This window comes from Podarcis filfolensis (genome assembly GCF_964270895.1).
Source record: "Podarcis filfolensis genome assembly, chromosome: 6".
NCBI lineage: Eukaryota > Metazoa > Chordata > Lepidosauria > Squamata > Lacertidae > Podarcis > Podarcis filfolensis.
In genome coordinates this window covers 55,913,712-55,929,824 of record NC_139609.1, presented here as the reverse complement: position 1 = coordinate 55,929,824, position 16,113 = coordinate 55,913,712, and the positions used below count along the sequence as shown (strand labels likewise).

Here is a 16,113-nt window from a genome sequence, read left to right as displayed (position 1 = left end):
GCTAAGCTACCTGCTGATATCTGTAGACTCTGCTTGCTGTCAGGACACTGTATGTACATGGCTCCTCCATTGGTTGGGAGACTTTGCTGATCAGGGATCACAGTCACTTGGAGGACATATAGCTCTACACATTTAGGGCCTTCTTCTCAATAATGTCTAATGCTGTGGGCCCCTGAGATTCCTGCCCACCACAGGAACTTGAAAGCACAGTACAAGCCCATCAGGGAAGGTGTGGGGGAGGCTAAATGTGCCTACATGTCTGAACATTTCCCCTTATCAGTCTGTGAATAAAATTTAAAAAGCTATAGCAAGGGTGGCTAATGTTTTTTGGCCTGACAGCCACATTCACTCTTAACTAGACCCCACATGCTAGTGGTGCATGTGGCCATTTCACACTCTCTCATACATACATGCGCACAAACATGGAGATATGTACAAAGGCATGCAGCTACCCTGCCTCAGTTATTATCTGTGGAGATTAAATCGATGAAGGATTAATCCCGCTCAGATAATCCATTTGATAATCAGTGAGAGGGGCAATTTGCATTCCAACCAGGGTTTGGGGTGCCATCTATCCAGGCACAATTTCACAGCCCCCCCCATCATTGCTAAAATCAGTGGCCTCTTGCGGCCACCTAAGGCAGACACAAACTTTAGTAAATGAAAGCTGGAAATTCAGGGCAGAGGTCCAAAATATCTCTGAGTGAGTCACAGAGGCTAGCAAAGAGAGAAAGAGACAGGGATGGACACACATACCATGGCTACAGCACTAGGCTGGAGTTAGCAAAGGATCAGCTACTGACAACGTGCCTTCTTACGTTGACTTTGAATGATCAGGAAGGTTTTCCCCTCTTTGGCCTATTTTTGGCTGCTTTCACACCTAGCAATACACTTCCTTCTGCTCCCACACACTGACACTCCTGCTTTTATGTGAGTCAACAGTTCAGCCAGTGTCCAAGCCTGCATGGCTAGGCCAGGTGCCTCCAGAGGGATGTGCATGGGCCGATTCCAAGGCTGAGTGATGTGCTGGCTGCTAAACATGTACGCATACTTTCCCCTGCCTCTTCTGGCATTCCCAACCCCAGACACAGAGTTGTAATCTGGGTTGTGACAACGTCTCCTCTGTATGAGATCACTTGATGGGCTGGAGCGCACAGCGTTCTTTGCTCTAATTCATAGCAGCAGCTGTGTGAGTCCAGTGCCTCCTGGGTAGGAGACTTGTTGATTACTGGCCCGGCTCAGTAATTAGACACATCCAAATGTGCATTCCTCTTTCACTGTTTTTCCATTCACATGCCCTGTCTAAGAACATAAAAGATCCCCTCCAAATCCTTGACTGGGCCCTGAGGTTCCTGCTCTTACAGGTAGGTACAGGAATATGCTCAGCGAATTGCAACCCAGACATGTTCTGTGTGTGCTTCAGATTGGGGCTGAATTCAGTCATGGCAACAAGAGAGGGCATATGAACCTGGGAATATACAGGACCAGCTTAACATGAGAGACCAGGGTGACACCTACATACTACATACATTCCAATTTGCTTATAAAACGAAAAGATCGACAGAGGACGCTGTGGCGATTGCCCTCCATGCCGTCCTTGCACATTTGGAGCAGCGGGGGGGTTATGCCAGACTGCTTTTTTTAGATTTCAGCTCGGCATTTAATACCATTCTACCACAATGTCTGATGTCTAAACTGGAAGATCTGGGGCTTCCGTTATCACTTTGTGGGTGGATACTGGACTTTTTGTCAGACCGCCCCCGGAGGGTTCGGTTGGGCCCTTATACCTCTCTAATGTGCTTAAGACTAACATAGGAACACCACAGGGATGCGTACTCAGTCTGCTCCTTTATATTCTCTACACGTACGATTGTGTCGCTGCTCACCCTAGTAATAGGGTTGTCAAATTTGCAGATGACACAACCGTGATTGGGCTCATCCCTGAAAGGGAGGGTGAAACGGATTATAGAGATGAGGTGGAGCGGCTGACAGAGTGGTGCAGAGCTAACAACTTGCTCATAAATACAAGGAAGACAAAGGAGCTTGTGGTGGACTTCAGGAGACAGAAGAGCAATATCCAGCCACTTTTGATTGATGGGGTCTGTGTGGAGAGGGTAACAACGTTCAGATTTTTGGGCATTGAATTACAAGAGGATCTGTCCTGGAGTGTCAACACAAGGGGGCTTGTGAAGAAGGCGCAGCAGAGACTGTACTTTTTGAGAATTCTAAGGAAAAACCATCTTCCACAGAAACTGCTGCTTGCCTTCTATCACTGTGCCATTGAGAGCGTGCTCACTTATGGCTTATGTGTGTGGTACGGAAGCTGTACTACCCAGGACAGGATGGGGTTGTGCAGAGTTGTTAAGGCAGCAGAGAGCATTGTTGGCTGCCCACTCTCCACCTTAGAGCAGATTTATGCCACAAGGTGCCATAGGAAGGCACTGGACATAGTAAAAGATCCATCGCATCCTGGTCACTGATTCTTTGAGCTCCTGCCGTCGGGACGGAGATACAGGACGATGAAGACAAGAACGAGCCGTCTTAAGAACAGCTTCTTCTCCAGAGCGATCTCGGCCCTGAATGGGAAGCCTGGACTTTGAAAGTCATCTAATCTTCCTTGCTGTACTATACTGCATTGTTTTAATTAGTGTTTTTATGGAGCAGTCAAGTAATTTCGTTGTCCCTGAGAGGGGGCAATGACAATAAAGATATTATTATTATTATTATTATTATTATTATTATTATTATTATTATACTATACCACCACAATATGGAAGGCGGAAACAAGAGAGAATGAAATGTCAAAAATGCAAGGGATACGAGGAAAGATAGGACACCCCGTGCTAAACACAGGCTGGGAAAAAAGGTGCAAAAAACAAGGAGCTGCTTTATAATGTGCCAGGCTGTTATATAGCTTAGGGATGCGTCCCTCCAATATGTTTTTGGACTCATCAGTCCACCAGTGATGATGAGAGTTCTGAATTAGTAGGAAGGTCATAGCCTCCCCATCCCTGATATGGCAACTGCCAACCTAACAGTTCGGAAGCACACCAGTGGAAGTACATAAATAGGTACCGCTGTAGCAGGAAGGTAAATGGCGTTTCTGTTCGCTCTGGCACTTGTCACGGTGTTCTGTTGCGCCAGAAGCAGTTTAGTCATGCTGGTCACATGACCCGGAAAGCTTTTTGTGGACAAACGCCGGCTCCCTCAGCCTGAAAGCGAGATGAGCGCCGCAACCCCATAGTCGCCTTTGACTGGACTTAACCGTCCAGGGGTCCTTTACCTTTTACAGTATACCTTTTCCTTGATATAACCTATCCCTGCCTACTCTCTGACCAGCAGTGATTCTCCAAGGGTTTCAGGCATAGCCCTTTCTCATTCCCTGCTACCTAACATCTTTCAAAGCAGAGGCACCTAGGACAGAAACTAGAATCTTTTTAACAACCCTGGTGATGGAGACTGTGAGGGTGTGCATGCTCCTGTATTTATTTTTATCCACCACTCTCCATGAATTGTGGTAGCAGCTGTGAACAACTGATTAGAACAACTGATTAAAATACACCCGCATAACCTGAACACTTGGTTGTGAGCTCCAATCCCCTTTAATCTGCCCCTGAAAAAGACAGCTTCATTGCTTCAAGGCAGGTGGTAGATATGCATTCTGGTGCCATTTCCCCATATCTGCAGCACACTGGACTCGTTTCTCTAAGCTGAATGTGGCACTATAATCGGCTTTTGTGTGGCACAGAACCGTGCTCTGCAACAGGCGCCAGCATGACTCAGGGGTGGAATGTTTAATGCAAAAGGAGAATGAAGCTCCTTTTCTTCTCCCTGGTTGGGGACGCTTGGAGGCAACTGCCAGGGTCTGGAATGATCCTTCTAGCTTCAGATCTGGAGCTTGCCTTGCATGTTAAAAGGTGACAGACACTGCATTCGTGGCAAAACCTGGGTTAGCAGACCAAAGTTCTGTAACACAGAGGGAAGACATGCTCCAAAATGGTCAGAGGAGGCAAACCCCTTCCCTGACATGCGGTGAGTCCTGGGGCAAGGATTGCAAAGGATTTCAGCATTATAGGGGGTAAGGATGAAGAATAGATTCAACAAGCCTTGATTTTGTGTGAGGAACAGAGAAATGGATGTTCTGACCATCTGTCTGGTGAAAATGTCACATTTCTTCCATGTCAGATTATACAATACCAATTTGCCCGTTTTCTGGACCTGCGGCACCTGGGCACATGCCGCAGAAACAGAAGGTTGGAAGGGACCGTAAAAGTCATCTAGTTAAAACTACCTGCCAATACAATGACTCTGCTGCAAACATTCGTGACATCCTCCTGTCACTGCTTAAATGTCTCTAACAGAAGAGGAGTTTCCTACTTTCTGAGTCTCTGGGACTCAGTCATAAAGCTCAGTGGCTGACCTTGATCCAGCCACTGTTCCTCAGCATAACCTACCTCACAGGGTTGTTATGAGGATAACATGGGGAGGGGAGAATCATGTACACCACCTTAAGGTTCCTTGGAGGAAAAGGTGGTATTTGAATGCAATAAGATACAAAAAATGGTATGGCCTTGAGTAAGTCACTCACTCTCAATCTGAATTCCACCTAAGAAATGAAAGAGAGGAGATAAAAAGATGGGCTCTAAACACAACTTAAACCCTGAACAAGGGGCTATAGCTCAGTATCACAGAGTAGGAGGTCCCAGGTTCAATCCCTGGCCCCTCCAGTTAAAATACCTATGCGCCCAAGATTGTGAAGAGCTGCTCCATATCAGAACAGGCATGGCCCCCTCACCCCAGTCTTCTCTTCCCAGTTCCTTCAAGCTTTTATCACAGGACCTGTTTTCTGTTGCCCTCCTCTGAACCCATCCCAACATGTCTATACAGTCATACCTTGGAAGTCGAATAGAATCCGTTCTGGAAGTCCACTCGACTTCCGAACCGTTTGACATCCAAAGTGCAGCTTCTGATTGGCTGCAGGAAGCTCCTGCAACCAATTGGAAGCTCCGTCGGATGTTCGGGTTCTGAAAGAATGTTTGAAAACCGGAACACTCACTTCTGGTTTTCGATTGTTTGGGAGCTGAAATGTTCAACTCCCAAGGTGTTCGGGAGCCGAGGTACAAAGTGCAGTGCCCAAACCTGGATACAGATGGTGTCTGCCTAGTGCAGAATAAAGTGAAACGATTACTTCCCATGGCTTGGAAAACTTAGTTCAATGTAGCACAAAGTACCTTCCTGCATGAGCAGACAACTTTCTCTTGCACAGTGGGAGTTTCCCCCCTCTCCTCCCCATCGACTGTTCTCAGGGTTTCCCCAACCTTACAGAGCTGTTTTGGGGATGTGCTGGGCCTGCACAGGGGGACAGCGGAAGGGGAGTGCTATTGCACAAGCTGAATTCATTCCACTCATGCAATTATTTAGTTGAATATTGCCCTATAGTTACATTGAAACCCTTAAAATGGCATTAGACTTTTTTGAAGCCACATCACCCTGATGACTCACATTCAGTTTCTGACCAAGTTCAATCCCAAGATCATTTCACATGTATTGCTGCCAAGCTACGTATCCCTCCTCCGCTGCAGATGTCAAATTTATTTTGAGTTTTATTCCCATCTTGGAGGTGTAAAGTTATCCCTCCCAGTTTTGCACCATCTGCAAACTTGATGAGGAATCCCTCCATCCCTAAGTAATTGACGAGGGGGGGGGGGAGAGAGAGAGTCCTGTGCTGCTCTGTCTCCCCCCACTTTGCTCCAATGTGATGAACGACCATAAATGAGAAAGCTTTGGGAATCACTGGGCATCATTTCCCAACAGTTGTGACAATACTATCAACTAGATCACATTTAACCAAATTGCTAACCAAAATATCATGGGGGAGTTTATCAAATGCTTTGCTGAACTCAAGATATACTATGACCACAACACATTCCAAAATCCACTAAACCAGTAAGCCAATAAAAAAAGAGAGATAAGATTAGTCTGGCATGATTACTTATTGACAAATCCATGCTGGTTCCTACCAACCACAACATTAACAAAAAGACTGAGTACTTTACAAACTGTTCTGGTTATCTTCCCTGGTATGAAAGTCAGGCTGACTAGTCTTCAGTTTGCTGGATCTTTCTTCCCACCCACACCATCCCAATTTTCTGAAGATTGGGGCAGCATTTGCCCATCTCCAGTCATCTAGCACCTCACCTGCTGTCTAGGCTTTCTCAATTAGGGTACTTATACAGGGTTAGTCTTTTAAAAGAGGCCCCATGGAACATGTGTACTCTGTATCCACGGGGCCTCTTTTAAAGGACTCACCCTGTATAAGTAATACCAAGCACATACCTATTCTTTTAGCTGAAGACCACCAGCTATCAGGCAAATTTCAAGGATGAGTCACAGCTTGAGTCTTTGGGTTCTTCGTCTGTCACAAGAAGCTCCCCACTTCAAACAAACACAAGCAGAAACCAGTTTGTCAGAGCACATTATTTGTGATTGGTTATGGTATGGACATTCCTGGAGAAGAACCCAAACACAACAAGCTCCTCTACCAAGCATCTTGGGGTTACTGAGGAGCTGCAGAGTTTTCTCCCTTCTTCCACATGACCAAATGGACATTTGTGTCACAGGACATACACACACATCATTCCAGGTCATTGATAACAAGAAGATATATAATCTAGGCTGCAATCCTATACTGTACACACATTTTACCTGGGCTAATCTTTCTTGAATACAGTGTAGAGTAGACCTGCAATTGCTGCATGCCATAGACTCTAATCTAATGTAAACATAAGATATATCTCAACATAACCATATAAAACAGTTTAAAGATTAAAATGAATAAAAATGATGTTATGAAATAAAATAACAAGGCTGCTTCTATTGCTTGGCTCCCTTCCCTGTTTTGTAATGAATAACTGTGCAGAAAAACTGCTTATTATCAACAGCCAGGAGCATGGCCTAAGGTTACTTGAAAGTTTGGGCAAAAATAGCTTTTCCTTCTGCTGTAGATTATAACAGGTCCCTTGACTCCTGCCCATGCTTAGAAGCTGCACCAGGGAATTCAGAATACACTTAAAAGTAGATTTGAATTGTGTCGGTGAAACATTATGGTATTCTTGAACTTCTGTTGGGTAACCTTACCACCGTCAGCTTAGTTAAGCTCTCTATATTTAATTCAATCACCTATTTAAAACTGCATATCAGATGGTGATGGCTCAGCATCTCCTCCTTTTGCCCCTTTTTACAACCCCACATGCCAGCAAAGGACTAGCCCAGAGAAGGGTGATGGAGAAGAGGGTCTAGTGACCCACTGTTGTCCATCGTGCAAACAGCATATCTCATACAGCAATGGTGGACACATTCTTTGAATGTTGATCCTTGTGTAGCAAAACGACACCATTCATTGAATGGGGAAACTCCAAAATTTGCAGAAGCACACAAGATATTTGGAGGGGGAGACTGACTTGGAATGATGACTGACTGGGTGGAAGATGAGGAGGGAATGGGGTGTCCTGAATGTTTTGTTGCTGGTCCCACTTGTTACTATTATGTCATTTTACACAGGAGTAGCCAATGGGGTGCCTCCCCGATGTCACTGGACTCCAAATCCCATCAACCTCAGCTAGAATTGCCAATGGCCAGGGATTGCTTTATTTAGAGAGATTTATCAACCACTTAATCAAAGAGCTCTCCACAGAAACAGTTAAAACCCACAAAACTGGTTAAAAAACAAAAGTAAAGATTAGTATTAAAATATAGATAAAATCAGTAAAATATGGGTAACTAAATCATACTGTGTGTGTCCAAAACTATACAGCAAAGGTTCCTGTTTAAATTAGTCCAAAGCTGTTAAGTGCTTTATATACTAATAGCAAAACTTTGAACTTGGCCTGGTAACTAATCAGCAACCAGCACTGATCTCTGAGCAGGAGTGCAATACGATGACAGACTCTCACTCCTGTCAGCAATTGTGCTGCAACTTTCTCTATAAACTACTCTTAGATCAACAGCGAGGGAAGCCCCATATAAAGTGCAATGCAGTAATTCCATCTACAGGTGCCACATAATACCCATTCCACACTGGTAGGAACTTCAGTGTTTAGCGTGGCAGCACCTGCACTTTGGAACTCGTTGCCTATTGAGATCACCAATTTGAGGCAAGATCTCAACCAAAATGAACGCAATCTCGCCCCAAATGGGCGCCAGTGGGGGCACCGCCTCTCCACTACCAGCACGGGCAGAGGCGGCAAGGCAGGCTGGTGGCCCATGGGGATGCCACCTCAGGGGCAACGCCCTAACCCTGCCTTATGAGCTGATCTGGCTCTGAGTGGAGTCCAACAATATTGAGAGGACATCACTTTTACTACCCCTGATCCGTGCTTACTAGTTTGTTGTGTTCCTTACTTTCCCACTGCCATGCATCAAACTGTAACCTAAGGGAGCCAGGCCTAAACTTGGGTTAATAGTAGCATTGGAATTTAAAACATTCTGATCAGTTTAAAAAAAGGTGCCTCTGATAAACCAGGAAACACATTTTAAAATTAGTTTTTTTTGTAAAAGTACTTATAAAAACTGCACATGGCAACCACCATTCTAGAAAAGGCATTCCCTCTAGTGAGTGAGAGGAGGAAAATGCAAAATCTGTCCAAGATATTTCCTGCAATACACGCGCACCACTTATAGAACAAACAATTTATTTAGATTCATTGTGTTCTTCTTATATGCAAATTTAAAATAAACTACGATCTATACAATTAAGTGACTATGATTTCACTAATCAGGTTACTGCCCTAGTTAACAGTAAATTAAAGCCTACTTGGCTTTCCCACTATAATTTTGCTGCAAGATAAAAGGTTTTTTTTAAAAAAAAAATCACTGATGAGTTAGATCAGAAGATTCATAAGCTGCAAAAACTACTGGATTTTAAAAGGAGGAAAGTTCAAATCACGTGAAAACTGCCTTGTTGCAACATGCACAGCTTAAGGAGACACAGCGGCAACAGTAAGGTGGCTCCGTGCCTGCAAAAAATCCCCCTTACTAAACAGCCCAGGAAGCCACAAACGCAGTTGCAACCTCTGTTCGCATAGACTTTGCTATAATGTTGGCTCTAAAAATTTATTAGTGAACTTGCTATGAGAAAAGGGCTCTAGAGGTAAGCAGACTGGGACATGCAGTTTTAAATAGGTGATAATTTTGATAAATGAAAGAATTGACAGCTCAAGCCTTACTCAAAACCCCATACTTCACTCTTGAAGTCCTGGTCACTTAAAAGCAGATGTTGGAAAAAAGGCATTCTGCACAAGCAGAGAGAGACTCATATTCTTAACACTGACTGCATTCCCATGTAATATTTTCTGACTTATTGTGGCTTACTGTAAATGAGCAACATGCTGGTACGTGCTGCCCAATTGCTTCCACTCTGCTTCCCCCCTGGCATGAGCAGAACAAACAAACCAGGAAGCTTTGGCTTTCCATTAAAATCAAGCCAGGGGTCATATTTTGCTGTTCCCTAACAAGCCAATGCCAGCAAGTCAACAACAGGCCATGTTTTAAGGTTAGCTAGTGATCATGGCTTGTTCAAGAGAAACAATCCACAATACCTGGTTCAGACATAATAGGATACCAAGGTTTTCTAGTTTGCTTATTTTGCTCTTGCCAGACTAAGAGCAAAGCAGAAACAACCAGGCAGGGTGCACTAGCACACTGCTCAATCACAGTAAACTAAGGTAAATTAGAAAATCTGGCTTATTGCTATGTTCAAACATGGCCACTGTAGGTCCCTCACCTGATGACTGGCTTTGAAAGCAGGTTAAATCCATTGGCAAGTCAAGAGGTACACTTACGGTTTTATCACAGAAGAGACCATAAGCAGAACATATGATTTCCCTGCAGAAGGTACCGTACTCTGTTTGAATGCCTGGTACTTCCAGTTTTCTTATCACATAGTAAGTGATGAGAAAGGTCTCTTCCTGAACCCTGCCAGTCAAAAGCAGACAACACTGGCCTAGCTGGACAAACAATCTGACACATTATAAAGCATCTTTTAGAGCAGATCTGGGGACCCACAGGTTGAGAACCGCTGTTTTAGAGCATGATGGAAGTAGTCATCTCCTGTTTGTTCTTAGAATATAGTCCAATGTGGCTAATTTGTTGCCCTCCAAGAGTTATTAGACTACAGCTCCCATCATCTGTGACCACTAGCCATACTAGCCGAGGCTCATGGTAGCTGTAGTCCAACACCATCTCAAGTGACACAGGTTAGCCACCCGCCTGGTCTAAGGCAGACCTCAGAGATACACCACCACTGAACATTCCAGCAACTAAGCTATAATTATAGCCATGGAATTATCATTCATGGATTTGTTCAGCTGCGTGCAAACCTGAGTTTGGTTTCACAATATTTTTTCTAAGGAATCATTTTTTTAATGGCACTATCTTCAGCATGTTTACTCAAAAGTGATCTCTATCGAGTTCAACAGGTTCCATAGTAAGCATGCTTAGAACAGCAGTCTCAGAGTAGTAGCCATAATCTCAATTTATGGCCGTAAGTACTTTGTAAGCTCAGCAGCATTTATCACCAAGTTGTGAGCATTGCTTTAACCATGGAAGTACCGCATACTCAAATGCAGTGCTGCAGCAAACAATCTTACAGGAATCAGGGGTTCACTATAGCCACCAAGTTCAAATTTACTCCACGTGGATTTCTAAGGTCTCCAGTCAACTCAAAAAATATTTTACCTATGAGCACCAGCTCTGAAATCACCAGGTTTCACAGATGCACAATCCTAACCATGTAGATTTCTAAAGAAGCGAGAGCTGTATGCAACTAAACAGGAAGAAAAATCTTAATGCTGACACTGGAACCATCATTTCTGCATACCCACAGGAAACATATCTGTGAGGCACAGCACAACCATAAATGGGGGGCGGGGAAGCACCACAAAAAGGAGCCTGTTTACGTTATCAGATACTTAGAATTACCACTTTCCTCTTCAGCAGGGTCCTGCACTTTTAACAGCTGCATAGCAGGTGAACAAATGAGTGGCACGCACTGTATCCCCATGCTGAGAAAATTATCACCTATTGCAGCAGTTGCCTTCTAGACATTACTGGACCACAGCTTCCATAATCTGACCACTGGCCAATATATATCAGTTTACCACAATTCTGTATGTACAGTAAAAGCCACATAAAAATTTGAAATCATAGATCTTCAACTGTTTCAGAAGATGTTTTCTTAATTGTTTGCATAAGCCTGACAGCATATAGAAGTTTTCAGTAAAAGTTTAAAGGTAAACATACAAGATGCCTTCTGAATCTCTACTGGTAGGGCATTTCAAGGAACTAGGCTGATGACACCAAACACTTGGTTTCCTGTCCATGTCAAATGAGCTCCATCAACTCAGGGGACAACCAGCAACACCTCCACAGACAATCTCAGTGACTGAACTGAGATATAAGGGTTCAGGCAGTCCCTGGACCTAATTTGTTCAAGGCTTTGTAAATGAATATCAAGACCTTGAATCTGGCTTGGTAGTAAATATCCCTACCAGATATTTTGAACGCTGATGTGTTTTTAATTTATTGATTTTTATTTTTTATTGATTTTATTGCTTTTAATAATAATCTTGTGGTTTTATTGTTTTTATAAACTGCTTTGAAGTCTTCTACCATCAAGCAGTATATAGATTTTATGAAATAAATAAAATAAATGGCCAGCCCGTGCAGACATTTTAACAACGGTGTCACATTTTGTCAGTCAGGTGCCCCCAGCAGTAGTCTGGCTGCTACATTCTGCATCAGTTGGGAATTTTCAAACCAGGCCCAAGGGGAACCCCACACAGAATGCACACTCATTTTTTCCTTCCATTGTTGAAGAAACTACTCTAAAGTTAAAGGAATTACTAAGATGAGAGGCAACTGAGTCCTGCTGGTTAAGTATACGGTGTTATTCTGTTACTCACAGTACCTATTTTACATTATCGTCCGTATTAAAATGCTCCAAAAGGTCCCTAATTTCAGTGACTTAACTCGCACAAAATGAGCACCACACTCACCTAAAAGTAGTTAAAGCACCAACACTGGCACATGTGTAAAGCAATTCTATAAATAGTTAACAACACTGTCTAATTATGTACAAAAAAAAATGGTTCTTAAACTTTCTGGGGTCATTGGATTCCTTTGAAAATCTGGTGAAAGCTCTGGAACCCCTCCTCATATTTTTTCCATTCCACAAAGACTTTTTTCAATGTAGCAGGAAGGAAATTAAAAACTGAATATTTTTATGTACCCAGTTCACAGACCCCCCTGAAGCTCATCCATGGACTTCCTAGGGATCCATGGACCATTGTTTAAAAACCCCTGATGTATAGCACATAAGCTCTAAGGGTTTTTAAACAAAGGCTATGTGGCCAACAACTAGGGATGCTGTTGCAGTGGATTTCCTGTGTTGGGGGGTTGACCTAGTTACTAGATAAACTTGAGGTTCTTTCCTACTCTACAATATCCTTCCAACAGGGACTTGAGACCACATGTGTGTTTCAGACCACATGTAATAATCCCTCAGGCACACCTGTATTTCTTGGCCACGAAACTGGCTCTACATACTCATTGGTTTTCATCAATAGTGATTTTCCAGAAAAAGTCCAAACATTTCCTGGAAATATTTTCAACACCACCCTAAATTAACTGAGATCTGATTTAACATTTGACTTAGATTTAATAAATGAAATTTTAAAATGTACGTCATGTTACTGTTATGTGCTGCATATAGCCAGATGTAACTGAACTATAAGGGAGGGGGAGATCTAAACACACTTACTGGGGAACAAGAGCCACTGAATAGAGTAGCACTTAATTCTAGGTAAAAAAGAACAGAATGGTGCTGTTAGTGTGGTTTAAAAGGATCCACTCTATTTCTGTGATTGTGATCTGTTTTAACTGTTTTAAATTCTGAATTTTAGACTGTGGTAATCCACTTCGGGACCTGCTGGAGAAGGGAAAGTAATAATAATGATAATAATAATAATAGAGGAGGCAAAAGAGGGAGAGGATACATTATTATTTTAATTATTATTTATTTATTAAATTTATAAACAGAGGTAGCAGAAGACATAAACATTAATTTTAGTATGCCTGAAAAACCATGTGCATAAAAGTATCTGCTTTCTATGGATAGTCACTTGAAAGGAGTTAATTACAACTTTAATTCTTGATTTGACTGGGATTATATCCATTCCAGCTATCCAATTTGACTGGTATTCTATCCATTATGGTAGTAATTACATTTACAAAACACTGCATTTCTAAAAATTAAACGTTTTCAATGGAAAAGTATAGCTGAATAAAATTTTCCAGCCCACTGATCATTACAAACAATTAAATATTTTGCTGTATTACGGATGTATACCAAAAGGCACCGATTCCACTGCTTAAGCACACACCCCAAGGGACTGCTTTACCTGTGCTCATAAACCAGGCATGGCCAACCTTGGCCCTCCAGATGTTTTGGGACTACAACTCCCATCATCCCTAGCTAACAGGACCAGTGGTCAGGGATGGTGGGAATTGTAGCCCCAAAACATCTGGAGGGCCAAGTTTGGCCATGCCTGTCATAAACTGTAGCAATGTAATTATGATGCGTAAAAAGTAACCACAAAAAATGCTTTTGCTTATAAATATACTGTGCTTTTGCAGCGTTTAAACCAAGGAGTGGAAGTTGTAAACACAAACACACAACCCCTTTTTGCTCTCAGCAAGATTCCATGAAGAAATGGCAGTGATGTAATTCTTGCAATGGCTCAATGCTGCTGTTTGTTTTGCTCTTTACCCTTCCCGCCTTGCAAGGCCAGCGTGTGCAAATAAACAGAGAGAGGCCCTCATCAGTGCTCCTTTTCATACTAGACGCTTTTGCTTTTTAAAAAATCAAACAAGCAAATACTTTCTCAAAAGTCATGTACAGCTGCAGAGTTAAATCTAAGGCTTTAAAAAAACAGAGCAGCAGCAACAGCAACGTGGGAGTTCTCTGCAAACAGTTGGGGATGCCGGGCAGCTGCCCAGCATTTGCATTCATTTGGCACTGCTCAAGGGCTAAGGATGGTGGTCCAGAGGGGGCAAAACAGTTTCCCCACTGGTTCAGCCGCCACTTTATGTAAGAGCAGTGCAGGAAGCCAGCCTTAACCTTTATCACTTACGCTCATCGGCTTGTGCTCATTTCACAAGGTGTTATGTACCGAGTTGAATAGGATCCACACAAGGTGTCGCCACTATTTGCATCAAGCGTTCCTCAGATCTTTTCTGCCCTACTTTGGCTGGGCTTGCATGCATTTGCATCTCATCTGCCATCTCGCCCGCTTCGAAAACTGTGATTAAGCAAAAGCCCAGCGTCCACATTGTAATTCAGAGCACCGCCTTTGTTGCTATTTCAAAGTTTACAAGGATTTTACAAGGAAGGAGAGTTTTGCTCTTCTTCATTTTGCCCCTTTAAAGAAAGCGAGTCTTGTCTACTCAGCAGAAGATCTGTCATGCCCACCCAACAAGATTACTGCGAAGGAGAAGAGAGAGAAAGAAACGCTTTTTGTAAAGGGGGGGGGGCAGAGCCCACATTCTGCACAACCTTTGCCCCATTTTAAAAGCAGCCAGCTATGAGACCGGTAGAGAGCGTGGGTAGGAACGCTGCATTTGCAACCAGCTGCCTCGGAAAAGGGCAGAGGAAATTCAACAGGAAGAAGGCAAATGTCTATTTCTAACACGCACATGCTTACACACCCCAATGCAGAGAAAGGGGGAAGGCACATCTAAAAGACCAGAACATTTAAGTACATAATGTTTATTCCTTCCCTTTATTTAATAAAGAGAAGAACACGACTCCTTAGATATCCCCCGCCTAAGTCGCAATCCACAGCAACCCCACAACCCTAAGTCGCCACCACAGCTGTGAGGGGAGTTTCTTTTCTTTTCGCTCCCGAAGTTGCCCTGTGGCTCCCAAAGCGCCGGCAGCCCTGCTGGGGACAGGCGAAGCGCGCGCCCTAAGCCCGCCGCGGGCTCTGAGGGAGCAGGCAGCCGCCTCCGCCGCCTTTTCTCTCTCCCTCAACCCGCTTCCACTTACTTTCAGCTGAGATTTGGACACTTTGCCGCTTTTCTCCGCGTCCAAGGCGGTGAAGGCGTACCAGATGGACTTTAGAAGCTCGGCTCGCAACTCCATGGCTCGAGCGCCCCGCGGACAGAGTCTGCTGGCTCGGCGAGGAGGATCCTCCCTCGGGCCGCTCAGGAAACGCGCCGCTTTTGCGCCGCAGCGCCTCCTGTCGCCTCGACGCTCGGGGAGCTTGCGCGCCGCCACCTCGCACTTTTTCCTTCCCCCTTTTCGTGGTTCAGTGTATTTGAGCAAAGAACAATGAATACAAATCTTTTTTTTTTTAAGACAGGAAGTTCGCCCGTCTTTAAACACTAGCGAGAGTCCAATTTGTATTCGAGTCCAACAACATTCAGATTTGGCATGTCGCTCGTTTTCTACCCGTTCTCTTTCCTCAAGGCTGCAATCTCCTGCCCGGTTACTCATTTCATGGGGCTACATAAATGTATTATTCTCACGGTTAATGCCACCTGTTGGGGGAACTGGGCCTCTTTCTACTTGGCAAAATTTTGTTGTAAAAAATTGTTTTAATCTTGCCTGCCCCTCAGCGTACTCAAGGCAGTTTACAATATGCAGGAAGAGGTCTCCAAGCAGAGGCCATCAGATGAGGATGCTCCAGCTCTTAATTTCCTGAAGGGAAAGTTAAACTCAGGCTATGTTACACAATATATATACCCTTAAAGCACATTCAAAGAACTATTTCCCTCAAAGAATTCTAGGCACTGTAGTTCACCCTTGAGGAATTACAATTCCCAGCAGTCTAACTTAAACTAGTGCCCAGGATTCTTTGAGGGAAAGAATGTGCTTTCATGGTATATAGTATGTAGCTTAAGTGCCAACTCCTAGGGGCTAAGGTCCCTTCACACACACCACAATAAAATATTTGAGGGAGTTGAACCCCCAAAATTGATGGGCTTAATAGTCTAAAAAGTTTTTTATCTAAAGGATGTGTCAATATTGGAGTACAGAATATTGCTTGCTCTTTG

General features: G+C 43.6%; 1 protein-coding gene across 1 annotated transcript in view; it reads right to left on the bottom strand.

Annotated features, from left to right (window-relative positions):
• DEF6 (DEF6 guanine nucleotide exchange factor) overlaps window positions 1-15,343 on the bottom strand; it is a 45,773-nt gene extending 30,430 nt beyond the window's left edge. Inside the window, exon 1 of the mRNA XM_083618023.1 lies at window positions 15,104-15,343. Coding sequence (XP_083474149.1) covers window positions 15,104-15,199 — 96 coding nt within the window. The 5' untranslated portion in view covers window positions 15,200-15,343. The remainder of the gene's footprint in view (window positions 1-15,103) is intronic.
• Window positions 15,344-16,113: the final 770 nt, after the last annotated feature.